This window comes from Balaenoptera physalus (genome assembly GCF_965194825.1).
Source record: "Balaenoptera physalus genome assembly, chromosome: 2".
Taxonomy (NCBI): Eukaryota; Metazoa; Chordata; class Mammalia; order Artiodactyla; family Balaenopteridae; genus Balaenoptera; species Balaenoptera physalus.
Window position 1 is genome coordinate 88068691 of NC_138883.1, and position 24388 is coordinate 88093078.

The following is a 24388-nucleotide window of genomic DNA, read 5'->3' on the forward strand; positions in this document are numbered from 1 at the left end:
TACTGTTAATAGGTAAGTAGTTGTTTCTAGTTGTTTTATTTTTTTAATTGTTGCTGTTGCTATTGCTAAAAGCAACAATGTTGCCATAAACATTATTGGATATGTGACCTGGTAAATGGGAGCAAGAATTCTCTAGGTTTACACCTGATAAGCACTGGTACACAGGGTATGCACATCTTCAAGTAAGTAATGCTGAACAGTTGGTCAACTCTATTGTGCCAATTTACACTGCCACCAGCAGTGGGAGTTCCCATTAATCTATGTCTTTGCCAAGTCAGTTTTTATCAGTAAGGTGGGTACACATAATGGTATCTCCTGGTTTTAGTTTGCATTTCCCTAATTACCACTGTGGTTGAGCATCTTTTCATAATTTTATTAACCATTTAAGTTTCCTCTTCTGTGAAATGCCTATACAGATGTTTGCCCAATTTTGCATCAGATTGTCTCTTATTGATTCATAGGGTTACTTATATGTTCTGGATACCATATCCTTTGTTAGTTATTTGCACTGCAAATATCTTCTCCTATGGCTTAATACTTGTGCCTCATTTACAAAAAAATCCTTCTCAGAGGTCAGAGAGATATTCTCCTGTGTTTTATTCTACATGTTTTAAAGTTCTGCCTTTTATATTTCAATGCTTAATTGTTCAATCAACTAAAAGTAACAAGTATAAATTTGCATGCACCTAACAACATAATTTCAATGTAGATAAAGCAGTAATTAACAATAAATTAATAAATCTACAAACAGCTTAGGAGATTTTTAACATGCCTCTCTCGGTAATTGATAGAAGAATCAGACAATATGATTAACAAACTTGACTCAATGAACATATGTTAGAACACTGTACCAAACACCTGAGAACATCCAACAGCTGCAGGGCATTCTTTGCAAACACACACAGAACACTGACCAAATACTTCAGTTAGAAGGAAAATTTCAACAAATTTAAAAGGATTATAATCACACAAGCTATATTCTTTGACCTTAATTCATTTAAACCAGACATCGATAACAAAATAACTAATCACATGTATTTGGAAATTTTTAAATATTTTAAATAACCCATGGATCAAAAAAACTCCTATTGGAAATCTGAAAACATTTTGAATTGAATGATAATGAAAAATGACATCTGAAAAACTGGCACACAGTTTAAACGGAATCGGTAAGTCTCATATGCGCATATTAGAAAAACAAAGGATGAAAATCAGTCATCTCTTTCAAGAAATTAGAAAAAGAACAGCAATTTAAAGCCAAAAAAAAAAAAAAAGTAAAAGGAAATTATAAGGGCAGAAATTAAGGATATACAAAAGAAATATATGGGAGTATCAAAAATGTCATAAGTTTGTTCTTTGAAAAAGTCTAATAAAAATGACAAACTTCTGGTGAGACTAAGAAATGAAAAGAAGCCACTAACATCAGTAACTAATATCAGAAATGGAAAAGGAACCATTGCCACAGAGCCTGCAGACATTACAAAATATTATAAAAGGATTTATGGTCAACTTTATATCAATATTTTTGAAATTTTAGATTAAATGGACCCAACACCAGAAAAATATAGCTTATCAAAACTGATGTAAGGCGGGGGGTGGGGAAACTATAAAGAAAACATAATTTGAACACTGGTGATATATGACTATATTGAAGAATTGTTATTTTTTAAGTTTTTTTTTTTTTTGCCTGCACCATGCGGCATGTGGGATGTACCATGTGGGATCTTAGTTCCTGGAACAGGGATAGAAACCCTGTTCCCTGCAGTGGAATTGTGGAGTGTTAACCATTGGACCGCCAGGGAAGTCCAATGATATTGTTTTTTAAGAAGTCTTCATCTTTTAGAGATTCCAGCTGAAACATTTATAGAAGAAGTGATAAAATGAGTTTTGCTTCAAAATAATAACACAGCACAACAACTTTGTTAATACTTAAGGTTTAAATCTCACAAGCACGACTGACCTGCCTCCTCCACCGAGTGAGGGGAAGCCGAGGAACCTCCTCACAATACCACGAGCTGGTCCGCACAGGCTTCCAGCGCCGGGAACCTTCTCCCTTGTGCCTCAGGCTTTCCCCGCCCATTACTCTGAGAACCAATCATGGAGCTGGCTTTGGACGTCCGACCAATCAGTGATCTCGGCTCCTGGCCCCCTCCCCCACGTCCTCGCTTGTGAGGCGTGTGAGGCGGCGCCATGTTTCAAGGGCAGCGGGGTTGGTTTTGCCGCAGCGTCAGCCGCAACCTGAGGCAGTTCTGGGGTAGGAAGCTGGGCAGAAGCGGGTGGGTGAGGTGGGGAGGGGAGCACCCCCTCCTCCCTCTGGTACCTTGGCCGCAGGACACTTGATGGGCTTACCCTGTGCTCTTGCCTCCACAGTGGACGAAGGGGGGACCATCAGCGACCCGAGGGCCGCCGACTTCTTGTTCAGCTGCGATGCCTCACACCCAGACACGCTGAGGTACCTGAAGCCCACCTGGCAGTACCTTTTGGGTCATGAGGAGCCAGGAGTTGGAGATAGACGTTGCAGTCCACTAATAAATATTGATAATAGGAAGATACTGGAAACGAGCAAGTTTTCAGCCCAGTCCTAGATGTGCGGGGAGGAAGTAGGGGTGGGAATAGCTAACCTTTCTCCTCTCTTTTCTGCCGCAATGGCATGGCCTCCTACCCGGTCCTCAAATCTTTTCCCGAGTTCCAGTGGTGTGTTTCCATTTGACTCTCCCACATCCCCGTGGCGCCTTGAAGGACCCTCATATTCAACATGTTTAAACCAAATCTCCTGATTGCCTCTCATACCTGTACCAGCTGCTGTGTTCTTAAACTTAAAACCTTGGTAGTTTCTTTTGAATAATAACCCCTACCCCCATTAATCCATTAATTAATCCAATTAATCCATGACCGAACACCATGGATTGTGCCCCTGTAAATGTTCTTTGTTCTTCCTGCCACTATCTTAGTATACACCGTAAATTACCTCTTGCCCCCAAATCACAGTAGTTTATCTGAGAGGTTGCTCTGCCTCCAATCTGTCCACCTGTGATCCCCCTTCACATTGCGGTCCGATTATGTTTACAAAACAGACGTCTGATCACCGTCCTGGCTGATCCCCTTCTCACCCCTTCACTCCCCCGCCCCCAGTCTCCTGATTACCTACCGATAATTCTCTTTCCGTTCATTTATTCTTTGTTTTGAAACGTTGAATACATTCTTGTTCATTTCATAACTTCAAATATTTTCTTTCTTTCTCCTAGAATATATCAGAGTCTTGATTACATAGAAGATAATGCTACAGTTTTTCACGCCTGCTATCTCTCTGCAGTAGCTAATGCTGAAACAAAAAACTCTGTGGCCTTAGGTCATTTCATTCTTCCTCCTGAATGCCTTCAAAAAGGTTAGCAAAGATCTTTCATCTAATCTCTGTTAGACTGCCAAATCCAGCTATGTCACCCAACTTTACTCATCTTTGTTCTCAGAGATTTTTGTGTTTTGTATCATTTAATATAAATAGAAAAGCATGTACTTTGGATCAGATTGCCTTGGGTGTGTATCCTCGCTTTGTTTATCATTCATTCACACGTTCACTGAGCTCTTACTGTGTGCCATGTTTCAACCAAGGTGCTGGGGATTCAGTGGTGAGTAAGATACAGATGTTGTCCTCACAGTGTTCACTGGCTAGGATCCAACACTTACTAATTTTGTCACCTCCCGAGTTATTTTGAGGATAAAATGAGATATTAAGTAGTCTCACCTGTGAGTATATAATTAATGTTCGTTGCTAGTTTTGAATCTCACCATTATTGCTCTGGATTTTTTTCCTGATATTTCAAGATTCAGTGTGATAATAAACCCATATATTTATATTGTTCTTTATATTATTGAAAGTACTTTCGCATTAATTATTTCAGCAACCCTATCAAGTAAAGGGCAAGTGAATAAATTGCTTCTGAGATTGGTTTGTTTAGTTTTCCCTGCTTGGAACACCCTTTCTTATCCTGTTCTGTCCAAATCCTACCTATCTTTTATGGACTAACTTTAAATATCCCATTTTTGTAGGTCTTGCATTATTATCCAATTCTTGATGTGTTTTTTGATGTGTATGTGTCCATCCCTAGAAAGACTGACTGAAAGTAGTAAAAATTCCCAGTGAGCAGAGCATTTAAAAAAAAAAAAAAACAAAACTTGAAAAATGTTTCTATAGAAGAGCTTTGGAAACCCCAAAGATTGGGTTCCTTCTATAGTTGATGTCCTGGTGAGACCTAGTTATAATTTATAAAAATAAATTGTTCTAAGTGGTTATGTAAATAAATTAATAACTGGATAGGAGAATTGATTTACTCAAAAACTGCAAATCAGAGAATACCCACCTTCAGGGAACTTATATTGTGGAATGACTATCTGATCTAATTTTAAATTATCACTCCTATTAAGTCTTTGTGTTTAGCATCTTACATTAAAATGCATTCAATTTTTAAAAAAAAATCTGTTTTAAATGAAAACATGATCCTTTTTAAAAATGAAAAGTATGCATTATTATCCACCTAGACCAGGATTGTCTAGTAGAAGTGTGAGAGGCAAACAAATGTAAGCCACATACTAATTTAAAATTTTCTAATACCCACATTAAAAATAATAAAAAGAGATGAAGTTAATTTTAAGAAATGTTTTATTTAACCTAATGTATCTAAAATATTACCATTTCAATATATAATCAGTATAAAAATTATTGATAAATTTTACATTCTTTTTTGATACTGGATTTGAAATCCAATGTTTATTTTAAACTTAACAGCACATCTCATTTTGGACTAGCCACACGTTTCAATATGTATCTAGTCTAGTGGCTGCTATATTGGACAGCTTAGGTCTAGAAGAATGTTAACTTTTTGTCCTTGAGTGGGCTACTGTGGAAACTTTTGAGATCATTGATTTAAGATAATTTCATAGTCCTTTGACATGCTGAGCATTGTAGAATTCCTGTACTACCACGCCCACTAGACATGTTGCTCATCCAACCTTTTTTTTAACAAAGTAAACTCTTGAATTCTTGAAGCACTCTACAGATTCAGGAATTTTATGCCTTTTATTTTGACTAGACAGTTGTCTTCTTTATTAATGCTTGGCCTAAAGACACTGACATCGGATGAAGATATGTATTACAGCCAAAAAAGTTTACAACAATGATTCTCATAATGCACTGGAGTCACCTGGAGAGTTTGTTAGAAATGCAATTCCCCAGCTTCTCCTCAATGATCTGGTTCAAAAAGAATCTGCATTTTAAACAAGTATCTTAGGTACTTTTGATGCAAGTGGAATAATACTGACTTAGAAATTTGAAACCTAAACAAAATTCAGAAAATTCTACAAAGTTACTTTTTAAAAAACAGTATTGGATTTGTTTTTCTTACTACAGAAATAAGAAGAAAAATTGGTAGTTTTATCTGGGAACAAGACCAACATTTTCTGATAGAAAAGGTAAGAGTAAATTAAGGTACTCGATTAGAATCTACAGTTTCAAAAAATTTTGAAAGCAATGTAATCTTAAAAATGCTTACTTGTGACATGTTAGCACCAATGACCCAGAGTAAGGAATTTAAAGGACATGCTTTTATTGAACATATCTAGTTTGACATTATTTTTACACTAGTACCTTAGTAAAATTGAGATATTTTTGTATGAATAAAATTATTCACGTAAAAAACTTGAAAATTTGAAAAAACTTGAAAATCTCAGTAATATTAAGGGAGTAATAGGTACACAGTATTTACCAGTTCTTTACTGCCAGTGTAGATGCTATTTGATTAATTCCTGTGTTGTACCATTTGTTAAATGTTCTGACTAATACCTCTTAATAAATGTGTGCAATACTGAAAGTTTTTTAGCTTTTGCCATCCTGCCTCAAATTTGCCTATGCTTGTGACTTACTTCAGAATCTTTATGCAAAGCCAAATTTGGGATAATTTGAGCATCAAAAAGAATAATGGATTATAATACATTAAATTTTTTAAAATATAAATTTATTTATTTTTGGCTGCGTTGGGTCTTTGTTGATGCTCACAGGCTTTCTATAGTTGCGGCGAGCGGGGGCTACTCTTTGTTGTGGTGGGTGGGCTTCTCATTGTGGTGGCTTCTCTTGTTGCGGAGCACGGGCTCTAGGTGCACGGGCTTCAATAGTTGTGGCACGCAGGCTCAGTAGTTATGGCGCACAGGCTTAGTTGCTCCGCGGCATGTGGGATCTTCCGGGACCAGGGCTCGAACCCATGTCCCCTGTATTGGCAGGTGGATTCTTAACCACTGCACCACCAGGGAAGCCCATACATTAAATTTTTAAAAAAATCCGTGATTCCATAGTGATACTCCAAAAGCATAAAGAAATAAAAAAGGAAGAACAGAGGAAGGAAAGGAGGAAGAAAGGTGGAAAGGGAAGAAGGAAGGAAGGAAGGAAGGAAAGGGTAGGATAAAGGAAAATTTCCTTTCAGAATAAAAGGTAATAAACGAAGAAAGGATGATAGAATAGAAAATTCGCACTGTGCCACCCCCAGTAAAATAATTGATTTAGGCAAGGGTCATTAATGGGTGTTAAAATCATGATCTAAAATGATCACTTCATTGATGATCACTTATTAATTACAAAGGCAAGCAATGCTTGTACCTTTACAATGGAGGGACCTGGCAGACACCACCATAACCAACTGATAAAATTTAGCATCACCAATATTGGAACAACCTCTTGTTATGTTCAGCTCGATGTGATATAATAAAAAGTACACAATATAGGGAATTCCCTGGGGATCCAGTGGTTAAGACTCGGCACTTTCACTGCCATGGCCCCGGTTCGAATCCTGGTCGGGGAAATAAGATCTCGCCCACCTTGTGGTGCCAAAAAAGGAAAAGTACACAATATTATCTCGTAGTGTTCTTGTTCAAAATTCTGAATCTAATCATGAGTAAATACTCACATAATTCCAGATTATGGAACATGTCACAAAACAACTAACTGGCTTAGACTCTTTAAAACAATGTCATAAAAAAACAAAAAAAACAGGGAAGACTGTTCTAGATTGAGGCATAACAACCAAATGTGATGTATGAACCTTGATTGGATTCTGGATTTTTTAATTTAAAAAAAGGTAAAAAAGAAATTTTGAGAACAATTGGAAAAATTTAAATATGCAATGTATATTAGGTGATATTGAGTTAATGTTAATTTTCTTAATTATGATAGTGGTATTATAATGATAAAAGAATGTTGTTTTTTTTTTTTTAGAAAATGCATGCTAAAGATTAAGGAGTGAAATGTCATAATATCTGCAAATATTTTCAAATGGTCCAGCAAAAATAAAAAATGAGAGAGAGAGGGCATGCAGTGTGGCAAAAATGTTAACACTTTGTGAATCTGGGCAAAAGGTTTATAGTACTTATTGTATTATTCTTTAACTTTTCAGTAAGCTTGAATTGTTTCAGAATAAAAAGAGAGAAAATCTCTGTGTCTAAAGCCCAGCAATTAATTTATGCATTTTGTATTCCTTTCATTAACTTGTTATTTCTTCCCAAAGTGTCATCATCTGAAAATAATAGCTCTTTTAGTATCTTTGGCTATGTTGTACTAAGGATCAAATATCTAATCCTTGACTTGTCAGAGTGTTTCCAGGGACATGAATGGTGGTAGAATGGTTATTATTTGATAATAATTATTGAGTATACCGAAAGGCCCTTAAAGATTGTTAATTTAATCATTCTGTTTTAGAAATGAGAAAACTGAGGTAAGAAGGTAAAGACCTGACTTAGTTCACATAGCCAGATATTAGCAAAGTGGAACCAGATTTTCTCAGCTCCAACCCAATCCAATGTTTTTTTCTACTAAAAAATTAGTAGCACATGCCTGTACCGACTGTTGACTCTAGAAATTGTATGATTATACGGTAAAGGATTTTGTTCTTTCAAATATTGATTGATGTTGAATATTATCCAATTATAATAATGTAACCATGGAATATGTAAGTAGAAGGTACTTCATCCAATGGCAATAATAAGGGTAAATCTGGGGACTTCCCTGGTGGTCCAGTGGTTAAGAATCCGCCTTCCAATACAGGGTATGCGGGTTCAATCCCTGGTCAGGTAACTAAGATCCCACATGCCACGGGGCAACTAAGCCCGCGCACTCTAGAGCCCGCGTGCCACAGCTAGAGAGAAGCCACAGACAAGCCTTCACGCCGCAACCAAGACCTGATGCAGCCAAATAAAGAAATAAATATTTTTTAAAAAGGGTAAACCTGGAAGGTAATTTGGGGAATATTATTATTGTTTGGAGTGGATTTGTGACCCAAATATAGAAATTTCCTAATGGCATATTAAGTAAATATATTATGTGATAGATACCAGTATCTGAGGTCAGTCACTTTCACATAATCTTTTGGAAAAGCTTAATATACATTTAGTTCTTTTGTAACTTCATAGCTAAATACTCCACTTTAATTTTGAAGGGGAAACTTAATTTGTTCAGCTTACTTCATATTTTTGATTTGTAGCTCACAGGAAGCCTAGGAGTTTTCAAGTCAAGGATTTTAAGAAAGTTTAAATTAATAATACTTTTTTTGGTTTCCTTATTTTTTTAAACTAAAAAGTAATATGACCACTTTAGGGAAAATTTTAAAAAATCAAAAAGAGAATAAAATAAGTCAGTTTTACTATCTAATACAAGCACAGCTGATATTTTAAAAATGCTGGTCTTCTTTCTTTACGTATCTCTAAAAATATATAATTCTGTGTGTGTATGTGTGTGTGTACAAAATTTTGTGAGTTTTTCCCACCAAACTAGATGGGATGGACCTGAGTGTATAAATATTTTTGTGACTCTTGATATATATTGCAAATTTTTTTCTTTACTTTTTAAGAAAACGTTATCGATTGCATCATTGGTGTGCTGATTTTTTAAAATGTGATTTCTTTTGCTCTCCACAGCATGATGAAGTGACACCAAACAAAATAAAGTCCCTTAGGGAAAGCAGTGTACTAGCAACAGATCACAAAAAAGAATTATCTAAAAGGTACTGAATTTGTATACTTCACTGATATTCAATTCAGTATAGACACCTTTGAACACTGTGTGTTTATCTCATTTAATTTTCACAGTCTTATGAGATTGATATCATTATCACCATTGCCATTTTACAGAAAAAGAGATCAAGTATATATAGATTAAGTAATTCACCCAAAGTCATACAAACTTTTATTAAATGGGGAGAAGCAGGATTTGAACTGGGTCAGTCTAATTCCAGAACGCATGCATTTAACTATTATGCTAGACTCTCCTTGCAGAAAATAAACAAAAATTTTATGTATATTTTGATCACTGTTACATTATTTTTAAAATATGTATTATAATGAGAAAGAAATATTAGCAGTAATTTTATTATGATTGGAAGTTCTGGGTGATTTCCCCATTTCCTTTCCAAATTGTTCGTAATGTGGCTACTTTGGTTTAAGAAATTAAAATTATATCTTAAAAGACAAACAAACATGGACTTGCCATTGTGTTAGGGCCAATCTCTGAGAGGCCCCCTTGTTTCAGGCTTACTCATTATCTAGTCCTAATTCCGTATTTTCCAGTTCAGTGGTTTTCAGATGTTCATAGGGAGCATTAACTATATGAAAGTCTGGTATTTAGCTGCTGAAATAAAAATGATCTTTCTTCAATATAAGAATTAATGAGTTTAATTTATATAGTTTTTTTAATTTTAAGTTTTTTTCCCATAATTTTTTAATACCTTTTGTACCTCCTATCTGTTTTTCTTTAATTTGAAATAAGTTATTATCTGATTTAACATGAAGTTTTGTATTTAATTATTTTAAGTTTAGTAAACTATTGCTTCATGGTCCTATGACTTCTAGATAATCCACCACTTGGGTTTGAGTATCCATATTCTAGGTCTTTGGGATCTCTATGTATAGCACTCCTTTGAACTTGTTATGGTTTCTGAGATAAGAAACTGGTAAGGAGAGGAAGAAAAATGAAATAGAAGAAGTAGGAGAAAATGGTTATCCTAAGTGACCTTGTAAGAGAAGAATGGGAAATAGAAATTAAAAAGTAACTCCCAGTGATTCACTTGACTAGGGAAGACATCAGATATATATATGTTTTTTTGTTTTTCAAGAAATGGTTGTCCTTGGACTTCCCTGGAGGTCCAATGGTTAAGACTCCACTCCCATTGCATGGGGCCCAGGTTCGATCCCTGGTCAGGGAACTAGATCCTGCATGCTGCAACTAAAATATCCCACATGCCGCAACTAAAGATCCCGCGTGCCGCAACTAAGACCCGGCACAAGCAAATAAATTAAAAAAAAAAAAAGAAAACAGAAATGGTTGTCCTGCAAAATGCAGAAGCATAAGGAAAAGATTGATAATATGACTACCAAAAATATTTTAAACTTGCACATGGAAATAAAAATACCATAAACCAAGACAAAAGAAAAATATACACTTGAAAAAGTATTTGACAAAGGCTATTTTCCTTAATATACAAAGAGGGCTTACAAATCTGGGGAAAATATGTCCAGTATTTTCCAATAACAACAACAAAAATAGACAAAGGTAGGTGTCTACTTAGAGCCTTTTTCTTTGTGGAACCACCAGAGGGTGCAGTGCAAACATAGATAAAATACACTTTGTCCCTACTCGAAGTTTATTTTTTTGGCATGCTACTAGTGATAGTGAACACTAAGTGGTGAACTAGTTTTTGAACACTTGCCAAATACAAGACATTTGTGAGCTAAGCAGTTCACAGTATTTCATTTGATTCTCACAACCTTGTAAGATAGTTAAATAGCATTAGCCTCGTTTTACAATTGAGGAAACAGGTTCAGAGAGCTAAATAATTCACCCAATATTATTTAAGTAGTGAACCTAATTTGACACCGACTCTAGCTGATCCAGTCCAAATTCTTAATCACTATGCTGTTTTCCTTTCCCAGTATGTTCCCAGATCTTCTGAAAATGGCATGAATTTTTGCTTATTTTTCTTGTTCTTAATTATTTTATTATAAATATAATGTGTGTAATTTGTCAAAATGGAAAATACTAAAAAAAGAAAAAGTACTAAAAAAGAAAAGAATAAAGAAAATTTAAATTATAAGCAAACCCACCACTCAGATAACCACCATCAACATTAGTACGTTTCTTGCTAGCATTATACAGACATACACATTAAGTAGAGTTGAGGTCAGACTGCAGATATAGTCTGTCTCTTGATTTTCCATTTAGTATTCTATGGGCAGTTCCCCATTTTGAAAAACCTTATTTGATATTATGATTTGTAATGGCTGTATATGGCATTTAATCTTATTGTCTGTTTAACCACCTTCCTTTAATTTTTTTAAAAAAAATTTACAATTTGTTACTCTTGCGGCACTTTCATGAACATCTTTTTAAAAATAAATCTTTCTCTACTTTTTAGATTTTTTTCTTTTTCTTTTGGCCGTGGCACGTAGCTTGTGCGATCTTAGTTCCCCAACCAGGGATAGAACCCGGGCCCTTGGCAGTGAAAGCACAGAGTCCTAACCACTGGACCACCAGGGAATTCCCTTGATAATTTTCTTAATGTAAATTCTCAGATGTGGAATTTACGGTATTAATGAGGTGTGAGTGTTTTTAAAGGCCGTGATGCCTATTGTCAGTTGCTTCCCTCAAAAGCACAAATTTAAAACTACCACCAGTGTTGGTCTCACCACATCCTCATCAGTATATTGAGTATTAATAAGAAGGCTTGTGCTAATTTAATAGATGAAAAATAGCATCTTGTTTTAATTTGCATTTTTCTTTGATTACTAGTAGGTTTGAATCTTTTTGAATTTATTAGCATTTTACATTTTCTTTTCTGTGACTTGTTTTTATCCTTTCTCCATTTTCTATTGGGAGTCTTATTGCTTTTCTTATCAACTTGTCTGACATTTTTAGCTATATTATCCTTTTGCCAGTTTGTCACATTGTTTCCTCAGATTGTTCTCTGGCTTATATTTTTTAGAGATACAAGCTTTGAGTTTTTACATTGTTAAACTAATCACTTTTCCTTTATTATTTCTTCTGTCGCTTTTATATTCAGAAAAGTCCTTTCCCATTCAGGTATCAAATTGGTTTTTAATTCTGCAGATATTTATTTTGATGTATGGTAATAGGTGAAGATCGAAGTTTATTTTTGTCTTACAAATAAGAATTTTCCACCAGTTTTTTAAGAATAAATCTATCTCCAACTGATGTGATTTCCATTCTCATATGTTGTGTTTAATGTGTCTGGAGATCTGTTTTTAGACTGTTTTATTCCATTAATCTATGGATCTATTTTGATATCAATACAATATTCTTTTAAGTTATATAACTTTATGTATTTTAATACCTGACAAGGCAAGTAAATACCAAACTCATTACTCTCCTTTTATTTTTATTTATTTATTTATTTCAAATGATACTGTTTATATGTGGAATCTAAAAAAATGATACAAATGAACTTATATGCAAAATATAAACAGACCCACAGACATAGAAAGCAAACTTATGGTTACGAAAGGGGAAAGGTGGGGGGAGGGATAAATTAGAAGCATGGGATTAACATACACACCCTACTCTATATAAAACAGATCATCAACAAGGACCTACTGTATAGCACAGGGAATTTTTTTTTTTAACATCTTTACTGGACTATAATTGCTTTACAATGGTGTGTTAGTTTCTGCTTTATAACAAAGTGAATCAGTTATACATATACATATATCCCCATATCTCTTCCCTCTTGCGTCTCCCTCCCTCCCACCCTCCCTATCCCACCCCTCTAGGTGGTCACAAAGCACCGAGCTGATCTCCCTGTGCTATGTGGCTGCTTCTCACTAGCTATCTATTTTACATTTGGTAGTGTAGGTATGTCCATGCCACTCTCTCACTTTGTCCCAGCTTACCCTTCCCCCTCCCCATGCCCTCAAGTCCATTCTCTAGTAGGTCTGCGTCTTTATTCCCGTCTTGCCCCTAGGTTCTTCATGACCATTTTTTTTTTTTCTAGATTCCATATATATGTGTTAGCATACGGTATTTGTTTTTCTCTTTCTGACTTCACTCTGTATGACAGACTCTGGGTCCATCCACCTCACTACAGATAACTCAACTTTGTTTCTTTTTATGGCTGAGTAATGTTCCATTGTATATATGTGCCACATCTTCTTTATCCATTCATCTGTCGATGGACGCTTAGGTTGCTTCCATGTCCTGACTATTGTAAATAGAGCTGCAGTGAACATTGTGGTACACGACTCTTTTTGAATTATGGTTTTCTCAGGGTATATGCCCAGTAGTGGGATTGCTGGGTCATATGGTAGTTCTATTTTTAGTTTTTTAAGGAATCTCCATACTGTTCTCCATAGTGGCTGTATCAATTTACATTCCCACCAACAGTGCAAGAGGGTCCCCTTTTCTCCACACCCTCTCCAGCATTTATTGTTTGTAGATTTTTTGATGATGGCCATTCTGACCAGTGTGATACTCTCCTTTTAAAAATCTCTTCCTTAGTTCTTCATGCCTACTTATTATTTTTCTATTTTCAAATTTTAATTATTTTTAATAGGAAATATATTCATATGGTTCAAAATCCAAGATACACAAAAGGGGAAACTATGAAATATACTGACTCCTAGATAGCCAGTTTCCCTCTCAGAGGCAACCAATGTTATCAGTTTCTTATATATGCATATACTAGCTAATTCAAATAAATATTCTTTCATTTTTTTCTTTTCTTCACAAATAGTAATATTCTATAAACATTGTTCAACACCTTTCCTTTTTTCTCTTAATAATTTACCTTGGAGATCATTCCATATTACTACATAAAGAGCTTTTTCATTTTTGTGCTGTGTAGTATTTTATTGTATGGATTTACCATAATTTATTTAACTAGTCTCCTATTTTACTGGACTTTCAGGTAATTTCTAATTTGCTGTTAAAAACAGTGCTTCAGTGATTGATCATGTAATGTCATTTTGCATGTGTGCGAGTGTCTTTAGGGTAATTCTTAGAAGGGGAATTGCTAGGTCAAAAGGCATATACATTTTGTATCCTTGATATAATCATTGTCAAATTGCCCTCCATAGAGGTTAAACCAGTTTACATTCCTAGTGTTTGTATATTTAAGTACCTTTTCCAGGCTAGGGTAACCAGCCATCCAGGTTTGCTTGGGACTGTCCTGGTTTTAGCACTGAAAAGCCCATGTCCTGAGAAACCCCTCAATCTAGGGTAAACTGGGATGGTTAGTCACCATTCTTTCTTCTATACTTTCTCCAACGCAGTGTGCTAACATATGTTTTGGTCTTTCCTAATCTGATAGATATAAAGTGGTATCTCACTCTAGTTTTTTGTCTGAATTGCCATTATTATGAGTGAGGTTGAATGTCTTTTCATAGTTTAAGAACCATTTATAGTTCCTATTCTGTGAACTGTTTGTTCATATCCTTTGCACATTTTTCTATTGACTTTTTTTTTTTGCAAGAACCCTTTACGTTTAGGAGAATGAATTTTTTGTGAAATAAATTACAGTTATTAGCTTATGTTTGTCTTTTGACTTTAAAAATGTTGGGTTTTGCATGCAGAAATTTTTTACTATATGTATTCATTCTTATTAATATTTTCTTTAATGGCTTTTTGAGTTTTATGTCATACTTAGGAAAGTCTTCTCTAAGATTACTGTTATTATTTTGCTATGGTTTCTTCTTAGTGATTTCTTTATTTTTAAATTCAAATCTTTGATACGTTTGGAATATATCTTGGTGTAAGATATGAGGTGGCGATCCACCTCCTTCTTTTTTTTTCAGATAGTTACCTACTCTTGGCTATTGATTGAATAATTCATCTTTTCCCCCACTGTACTGAAATGCCACCTTTATCCTAGGTTAAATCCACATAAGTATCTGGGTCTATTTCTGGACTTTATATTCTATTACATTAATTTGTCATGCAACAATGCCACTCTGTTTCAATTGTTTATAATATGATTTAATAACTAGAGCTAGTTCCTCCTCCTTGCTCTTTCCAAATTTTCTTAGTTAACTATTCTTCCTGGTTTACTTTTGCATCTGAATTTTGGAACCAGCTTGTTCATATTAAAACAAAAATTTCTGTTGTTATTTTTAGTGACATTACAAAAAATTATAGATTAATTTAGGGAGACTTTGATATTGAATCTTCCTATCCGAGAAAATGGTATTTTTTTCCTTACTTGTTCAAGTTTTCTTTTGTGGTCCTTAAAAAACACTTTCATATTTCTTTCATATAAATCTTATACTTCTTTTAAGATTATTACTAGGTATTTTTTTCATTCTGTTGTAAATTTGTTCTTGCCTCCTATTAGATCTTCTAACATGTGATTGTTCATGTGAATTTTAGAATTATTTTTTTCTTAAACACTAAAATCCCTTTGGGATTTTATTGAGAATTGTATGAAAGTTGAGAAGAATTGATGTCTTTATAATTTTCAGTATTCCTCTCCAAGACAATGCTTTTTTGTTTTTCTTTATTTTTCTTTTCTATATCTTAGTAAAGTTTCCTGACTTTTCTACAGATAGAATCAGAAACTGCTTATTATGTTATTCCTAGATTTTTATGAATTTTGTTGCTATTGTGGATTGGATCATTTTTTCCTTCATTAGTTATTGCTGACATAGAAAAGTCATTTATTTGGGGGTATTTGTCTTATATTTACCCACTTGGAATCTTTAAGAGTCTAAAAATATTTCAGTTGATTCTCTTGGCTTTTCAGGGTACACATTTATATCATTTGTTAATAATGAAACTATTTCTTCTTCCGTTTTACTATATAACTCTTCCATTTCACTAGATATCTCTTCCATTTCTTTCTCTCCCCTCCCCCATCTCTTTTTGCTTGGCCAGAAATTTTAGAGCCATGATAAATAATAACAATGATAATGGGTATCCTTGTTTAGTCCCTGAGTTTTCTGGGAACATTGTTTTGCTTTATTTGTAGGATCTCATCCTAACTGAGCTATGGTTTCTTTTAGTAGAGTTTAGATGAACTCTAACTTTTAAACAAATTGAAAATAAAACCTTTGTTATCACTCAGTGTAATTTTAGATTTTTTAGGAAAATAAATTTAAGGATGACTTCAATTTTTTATTAAGGTTTTTATTTTCATACAATTGTATTATCTATGGATTATATGTAGTCTAAATATAGTAAATTGTTATTTGGCAGTTAGAAAATAGGATATTTTAGTTGAAAACTGCTTAGCTCTTTAAAAATTAGAATATAATTAATTATATACTATACAACCACACTCAGAATAATTTAACTTTTTTCTTTTTAACTCAGAAGTCACTTAGTATACCTCATGATTTTCCCAGACATCATTTTTTATTTATTTTAAAGTGTGGAAGTATGAATTAATAGAATTCCAATTATTTGAACACTGAATAATAATAAATGCTGTGATTATTTAAAATGGAGACTTTTCTTTTAACATATTTAAGATTACATATGTATATCTGTTTTTTATCTAATTATAAAGTATTATTGCATTATTATACTTTCAAGAATATTGAGAAAAAGACCCACATCTGTATTTACTCAGTAAATATTTGTTTTATGAAGCAGCCAAGAAAACCAAAAATATGTATATGGGCCCTTGTATTACTTAGAAGCACAAAGAAGTTCATAGTTAACGTTTTCACCCAATAAGACTGAAGTCTGATCACAGAGCAATTAGATTGCTATATATATTGCCTGGAATCATTTCTCATTTGTAAAACAAGTCCAAAAAAATATAAACATGACTTTCTATATGTTTCTATATTTTATAGCACAGAAAAGCATTTTATAAGGACTCCAGTTGTAGAAAAGCAGATGTACTTCCCTCTTCAGAATTATCCAGTGAACAACATGGTAACAGGTAATTTAAAATAAAATTTAGAGTCAACCCAAGTAGGGAAGAAACAAGGGAACATTTTGTACAAAGTAGAACCCCCTCTATTATACATGCTAATAGGAGACATCATTCACACGTTAAGTAAATTAATCTGCAGAACTAAGCCAAAGATAGGCCCCATATTTTCTGTGTTAAAATGCTGGTCTGTCCTGCCCCTAGACGTAGAGAATAGACTTGAGGACATGGGGAGGGGGAAGGGTAAGCTGGGACGAAGTGAGAGAGTGGCATGGACACATATACACTACCAAATGTAAAGTAGATAGCTAGTGGGAAGCAGCCACATAGCATAGGGAGATCAGCTCGGTGCTTTGTGGCCACCTAGAGGGGTGGGATAGGGAAGGTGGGAGGGAGACGCAAGAGGGAGGAGATATGGGGATATATGTATATGTATAGCTGATTCACTTTGTCATAAAGCAGAAACTAACACACCATTGTAAAGCAATTATACTCCAATAAAGATGTTTAAAAAAAATTCCTGGTCTATAGGTAAGGTGAAAACACACCCCTGTTTACATTAGACAGTCCCAATTTATACGTGTTGTCCTGGCATTAGCGTTTACTCTTTTTTATATTTTTAACATCTTTATTGGAGCATAATTGCTTTACAATGGTGTGTTAGTTTCTGCTTTACTCTTAAGTGTCCCAATTTGGAAGATTAATTGTATGGACAATTCTAATTATAGTTTCCTTTGAGAATCTGATGAAACATAGGTCCCTTTCCCTAAGCATACACACACACAAACATAACACACAAACTTTACATGTAATTTAAAGAGGCTCAGATATGCCCGGAAGCCCTTTCATGGATCACCCAGGTGTCGATGGACTCCATATTTGGGTTTCCTAGTGCCCAACATAAAGAGAAGACAGCTAACTGAGGCTGACATTGAGAGGGTGCAAACAAGGGAACTAGTTGAAAAGTAACCATTGGGATTTGGATAGTGCTACGTGAGGTGAGATAAGGAAATAATATTTGGATAATTTGATCTGGGTAGTATTCAGCAGGGTCATCGATAATTTTAAAAATAGAAGTTTTAAAAAAATTGTTTTTAAAACACTGCAATTAAAAAGTATAGGCTTTTTGACATTGCATTATAAAATCATTTGTACATTTATCATTTTCTCTTTATTTAGCAGTGTCAAAACCACCTCTTGCAACTAGTTCACAAATTCCTAAATGTCTTCTCTCATATTACTGTTCCTTCTAACCAATTTGTCTAGCCATTTGTTTTATTATTTTTTTTTCTCCTGTTCATTTGAGTGATATAAAATAGCCTTCAGAAAAGCACTTCAAAAAGAACTTTTAATGTGTAGTTTTGGGCTGAGTGTTGGAGACATCAAAGAAAACTTCTATCCAACTGTGATAGTAGAAAAGTCAGTTTTGGAACGCTTAGGAGCAATTGTTGACTCCAAAGGACAATGAACTAAGTAGAAGTACAGTTGACCTTTGGACAACATGGGTTTGAACTATGAGGGTCCACATATATGAGGATTTTTTTCAATAATAAATGCTACAGTTCTACATAATCCTCAGTTGGTTGAGTTTGTGGATGTAGAACCACAGATAAGAGGAACCTTGAATCCCCAGGGCTAGCTATATATTATAAGTGGATTTTCGACTACAGGAAGGGTTGGCACCCTTAACCCCCACCTTACTGGTGAGTCAACTGTATTTAAGTACTAAGACTGGGAGTAGCTGATTGCTGCCTAGATTTATCCTTACACCTACATATTCAGATATAGTGTAGGTACGTTAAACCATGGTTGTGGTATAGTACTGGTATTGAGTTTGCTTCAGGCAACTCCATCACCAGGTACTAAATATCTTTTGTTCATTTGGACTTACCAAGTGTTTGATAACATATTATAAAAATCAATGATAAATATTAAAATCAGCCACACAATAAAGACAAATGCTTAGATTTGGACAAGTAACAATGTTGCTCTATGTTTCATTGCCATCTGACTGTTCAAAAAGACATGACAGTGTTATATAAAAACAAACTAAAAAAGAACTGTAAAAATAATCATTAGTCAGAATCTTTAAAGTATAATTTTAACCTGTGGTAAGCTGGTATTGATTTTATCAGTAGAAGTAAAATTTTTGATTTTTTAATTTGTGCAATTGAATAATTATCTTCCTTTATATTTCTACATTAAATTTTAAAATAACACTTTCTTGGAAGAAAGCTTCATTTTTTAAAAGATAATTCAGGGACTTCTCTGGTGGTCCAGTGGTTAAGACTCCATGCCCCTTAAGACTCCATGCTTCCATTTCAGGGGGCACGGGTTTGATCCCTGGTTGGGGAACTAAGATCCTGCATGGTATGGCCAAAAAAAAAAAAAGATAATTCATTTGTCTTTAATTTTGATGTGAAGTGACAGTCCTTCCTTTTTTACCATGCCCATCTGCTTGTACAGGAAGAAATAACTTCTTGTTGGGAAAATCATCTTGTGTTACTTAAAAATGTAGTGAGTGAGAGTTCTAATTTAGGCAGTGGTATCAATTTTTGTGACTATACCTTGACTGTCTCTTCCTCAAAATGGGTTGAGTTCAACTCAGTGAATGTTAAATCTCTTAAAATAAAACTGATTAGATGTTTGGTTTTAGAAAGTACAAGTTGGAGCTATACCGTAGAACAGGGTTTCTCAGTCCTGGAACTGCCGGCATTTTAGGACAGGTATTCTTTGTTGGAGAGGGCAACCCTGGCCAGTGCCCACTAGATGCCAGTAGTATCCCATCCAGAAACCTGCCCCCACCCCCGTGACCCCCAAGTTGTGACAACCAAAAATATATACAGGCATTACCAATGTCCCATAAAATATCAATGGATTTTTTTTTGGTCTGTTTTTTGTTTTTGACTGCAATTAAATCCTCTAGGTCTGATATCACTGGTTATTACCCATGATAAAAAGTTCTGATTAACAGCTACTTGTGTGATTAATAAAAGGAAAAAAATTACTAATAATGATAAATATCTTGCAGGCAAAATTTTTAAACAAAAATTCTGATAATTAAAAGTTTGGGAACTTATAGTAGATACTGTATTAATTATCTGTTGCTGTGTAACAAATTGCTCCAAAATTTAGCAGCTTAAAACAACGGACACTTACTATTACATAGTTTCTGAGGGCCAGGAATCCAGGAGCATCTTGGTTGGATACTTCTGTCTCATAATCTCTAATAAGGTTGCAGTCACTTTGTTTGCCAGGCTGCAGTTATTTCAAGGGACGGCTGGGACTGGAAAATCCATTTCAAAGCTCATGCATGTGGTTGTTGGCAGGCCTTGGATTTTTGCTGGGTTTTGGCAAAAGGCTTAGACTCCTCACCAAGTGGACTTTTCCATAGGGCTGTTCACAACATGGTAGCTTTCTTTCCTCAGAGTGCGAAATGCAAGTGGGAGAAAGAGTGTGCCCAAGACAAAGAGAAGCCATGTCTTTTTTATATCCTATTCTCAGAAGTGACATATCATTACTTCTGCCAAGTGCTGCTGGTCATATAGACCAACCCAAGTACAAAGTAGGAGGAGACTACACAAATTTGTGAATACCAGGAGATAGGGATCATTCAGGGTCATCTGGGGCGGGCTGGCTACCACAGACTCATATGGAATTGTCCACCAAGAATGCCTTTCCTAAGAACTCTCTTTTCTTCTTCCCAATTCATTTGGGTTACATTTTCTAAAACATGAGCTTGCTCCTACCCGCAACAGTTGGTTTGGGAGTGAATAACTGATCTGAGCTGGGCCAATCACAGTTCTTTGTCTGGATTTCTAGACATGGAATGCAGCAGTCATGTCGTTCTTATTCAAGTGACCATAGCTCTAAGATATAAAACTTAAGGGCTATCAGCGGGCATGTTTTCTACCATGTACGGAAAGCCAGCTTGTGTCAAGAGAGGAAAATGAAACTAACATGCAGAGGAAAAAACTGGAGGTTAGTGACATGGCCATGAGAGCTGGTGCTAGTTATTTCTGACTCGCAGCAATATGTTTGCCTTCCCCATAGTTTGACTGATATGGCAATGTCCTTCCAGTAAACTCCCCTTTTGTTTAAGCTAGTTTAAATTGGATGTATGTGAACTTCAGCCTAAAGTCCTAACTACTCCAAAACTGCTACAATAATCCATTTTTATGCATAAATGTCCTATCCTTCTTTACCTTACAGGAATATTTTTATTAATATGGTAATTATTTAAAAATTTTCTATCCTCACACATATCTTTAGAAACTTCACACAGTGTATATGTGCAATTAATTAAACCTTAATATTTTTATGTGCTAGTTTATTTTACACAGAAATCTAGCCGTTAGGCAAAGACCATGAACAGTATGGAGTATAGTAATTGTGCTTTAAAAGATTTTCTGAAGTAAATGGCTATGATTAAAATATCTTTAAAGATACTAGTCTATTTTATATAATTGGCTTCATAGTTAATTTATTAACTGTGAATTTATTATCTATTATTATAAACAGTCAAACTGTATAGATAGCCTGGTGATAATGGTGGTGGTCTAAATTCAATCATCCCTGAGCTCTACCAGAATTTTTTTCATACAGTATCTACTTTTAAACCAGGTTTCAACTTTAGTATAAACCACAAACACATATTATACATGAAACATTATCACTCAGATGAGCAACTGCTATCAAGGAAATATTGCTTAAAGTCATTGAGTCCTTAAGCTCTCCCCATTCTAGGTTTTCTTTTTGATTCTCATATCTATTTCAGATTATTAATGACATCAGAATTACTCACACCTATAACCTTTGTTGACCAAGCAGTGATAAAAATTTTTCTATTAATTTTTTTACTGAAGACTGTTATCTCAGTGTTAGCAGTGCAGGAAAGTGTCGCTTGCTGTACTAGGGAAGATGAGCTAGCTGTTTGTGCTGTTAGTAGCTAGTTGGATAGGTAGTTCTAAGTGATTACATTCTAAGCCAGACACACGTCCCAGTTATTTTGGTCTAGGTACTTTTATGTTCCATCCCCAACCTGTACATCACACTCTCTGTAGTCAAAGTGGCAAATCAAGAATCTGTGTTTTAAAAGGAGGTAGAAGGCTGGGGGGATAGTGGTGAAGGGGGGAGGAGGGTGTTCCCTGATAATTATCAAGTTTCACGGAGAATCTTCTCACTGGTATTTCTTCTTTTTACTTCTTTTCTAAAAACACTCTTTGGGAATCTTAACTCTAATAAATCAAAGACATTGAAAAGCAGATAATATGATAGAATTTCGTATATATATATTTTATTCTGTAGGTTATGTATCAATTGATGCCATGAAGAAATTTCTTGGGGAGCTACATGACTTCATTCCTGGAAGTTCAGGTTATTTGGCGTACCATGTTCAAAATGACATTAACATGTCTGCTATAAAAAACGAATTGAAGAGGAAATACTAAGTTAAATATTGTCCTTCTATCTCGGCATTTATTTTCTGTAAAATATTACCAAAGATGTACATAATTTTAAATTCTCCTCTTTGGGACAGAAGGATGGGGAAATGGAGAAGAAAGAATTCTTTCTTCCTCAAAATGTATCTTTAGGAAATTCAGATTCATTTGGCTCTGTGTTTTGACATTTGGGCTGGACTTTTCCCCTGCTTGTAAGGTTATGTCCACAAATTCTGAGTGCACAGTTGTTATGGGGTAATTGTCAATGAAACATACTTCATAAGAAGTCTTAATTTCTCTCTCTCTGTGTCAGATATTCTTTTGGCTTTAATGTTCTATTAATTATGCATATTTTTTCTAGGTTTAATGTTGTAAATGCTAAGTTTTATGATTCTGGTCATCTTATTTTGACTAAAAAATTAGAACACAATAGTTGAGTTTTGAATTACTGTTTCTGACTTGAAAAATATGTAAGAAAGTAAAAGTAAAACATTTTAATAACTCAGACTTCATGTATGGACAGTTTCTGATAATAAATGTATCAGAAGTGATTTAATGTAAACAAGTGTTATGTCTTCTGAAATGAACCCGCAAGGTGCCATAGAATCACAGCGCTGGCAAGGACCTTAGAGAATACTGAGTCCAGCCTTTTTGTTTTTAATGAGAAAATGAAGGCCTTGAGAAGGTGTCTTGCTTAGAGTGACTAACTGGGAGCTAAACCAGGAATGGAACACAACCCTCTTGATTTTCCAGGCCAGTGCTTCCGCACTCTTCCACATGGTATATGCTGTAGTCTGTGTCAGATATAATAGCAGATATGCAAAGGGGACTCAGAAACAAGCCAGCATGCTTGGCTTGTCTTTTAAATAAGCTGAAATAGTGTTGAGATTTAGTGATTTCAAGAAGGCAACTTCTTATCTTTATTCATATGATCATGCTATGTAGAATCTGGTGGGTTTATTACATTGTGGAGATTTGTAAATGACATACCTGTGAAGCTATGATCTTATTAAAACTGTACTTTCTTCTAGGAAGTGCATACCAGTTGTAGAATTATCTAGAGAAAATGAACTTTTTTTAGTGTTTGGATCATTTGTGTATATGTGGGCCCCGGACTTTCTCTCATGACTCAAATTCATAATACAAAATTTTAACACTAATCTCAGCATCAGCTGAGAAAGTTCTGTTTTTCCCATATGGTAACTTTTCCTTATATATCTTCATATTTGTGGTTAAATTCTTCTGAACACCTAAGTATCAATTATCTTTTTCCTGAAATGTATTAAGTATTATCTCTCCTGAACACTTTATCTTAGTCACATCCAGTTGATTATGTTTCTTATGTAAAAACCAAGCCTGTCTGTGTATCTTGAATTGATTAAAAGGATTAAGTAAATTTACACGAAGTTATGTACTTGGGATTTCTTGGGAGTGTTCAAGTATTTTTCTGACATAGGTAGTATGCATGTATTAACAAAGTAAATAAAAAATTACAACAAAAGTGATTCCCAAACAAAAGTGATTATATCTTTAAGTGTATATAGAAAAGGTCACATGCAATATATATGCTTGAAATAGAAACAGAAGCAATAAAATCAGTTGATAATATAAGCCTTTCAGGAATTAGAAGCATGTGAACAAATAAAATAGGCAAAGATAAACTGTTTTGTTAAAAATCTATTGTCTTCTTTATCCATTCATCTGTCGATGGACACTTAGGTTGCTTCCATGTCCTGGCTATTGTAAATAGTGCTGCAGTGAACACTGTGGTACATGACTCTCTTTGAATTACAGTTTTCTCAGGGTATATGCCCAGTAGTGGGATTGCTGGGTTGTATGGAAGTTCTGTTTTTAGTTTTTTAAGGAACCTTAATGGGAAGTGAAAAGCAGTATGATTTTTTCATTGATCATTTAAACTGTTTCTTTTTATTTGCCTTTCTGTATCTGATAGATTGCCTCTGGCTCCCATTTTATTTAAAATGCTGCCCCACATTAGAACTTTTGGTTATTTCTCTACCCTTTTGCAAACAT

General features: G+C 34.6%; 1 protein-coding gene across 1 annotated transcript; it reads left to right on the forward strand.

Moving 5' to 3' along the window:
- Nucleotides 1-41: 41 nt before the first annotated feature.
- Nucleotides 42-24137, forward strand: TERB2 (telomere repeat binding bouquet formation protein 2). The gene is made up of 7 exons (XM_082450186.1): nt 42-2254; nt 2371-2452; nt 3246-3385; nt 5405-5466; nt 8953-9038; nt 16837-16925; nt 22224-24137. The coding sequence occupies exons 1-7, from the start codon at nt 2191-2193 to the stop codon at nt 22364-22366; spliced, it is 666 nt and encodes a 221-aa protein (XP_082306312.1). The 5' UTR covers nt 42-2190; the 3' UTR covers nt 22367-24137.
- The last annotated feature ends 251 nt before the right edge of the window (nt 24138-24388 follow it).

Coding starts and splice junctions, on each gene's coding strand:
- TERB2 (XM_082450186.1), top strand. CDS start 2,191: ATGTTTCAAGGGCAGCGGGGTTGGTTTTGCCGCAGCGTCAGCCGCAAC. Junction 2,255..2,370: donor CAACCTGAGGCAGTTCTGGG/GTAGGAAGCTGG, acceptor TTGCCTCCACAG/TGGACGAAGGGGGGACCATC. Junction 9,039..16,836: donor AAAAAAGAATTATCTAAAAG/GTACTGAATTTG, acceptor TATATTTTATAG/CACAGAAAAGCATTTTATAA.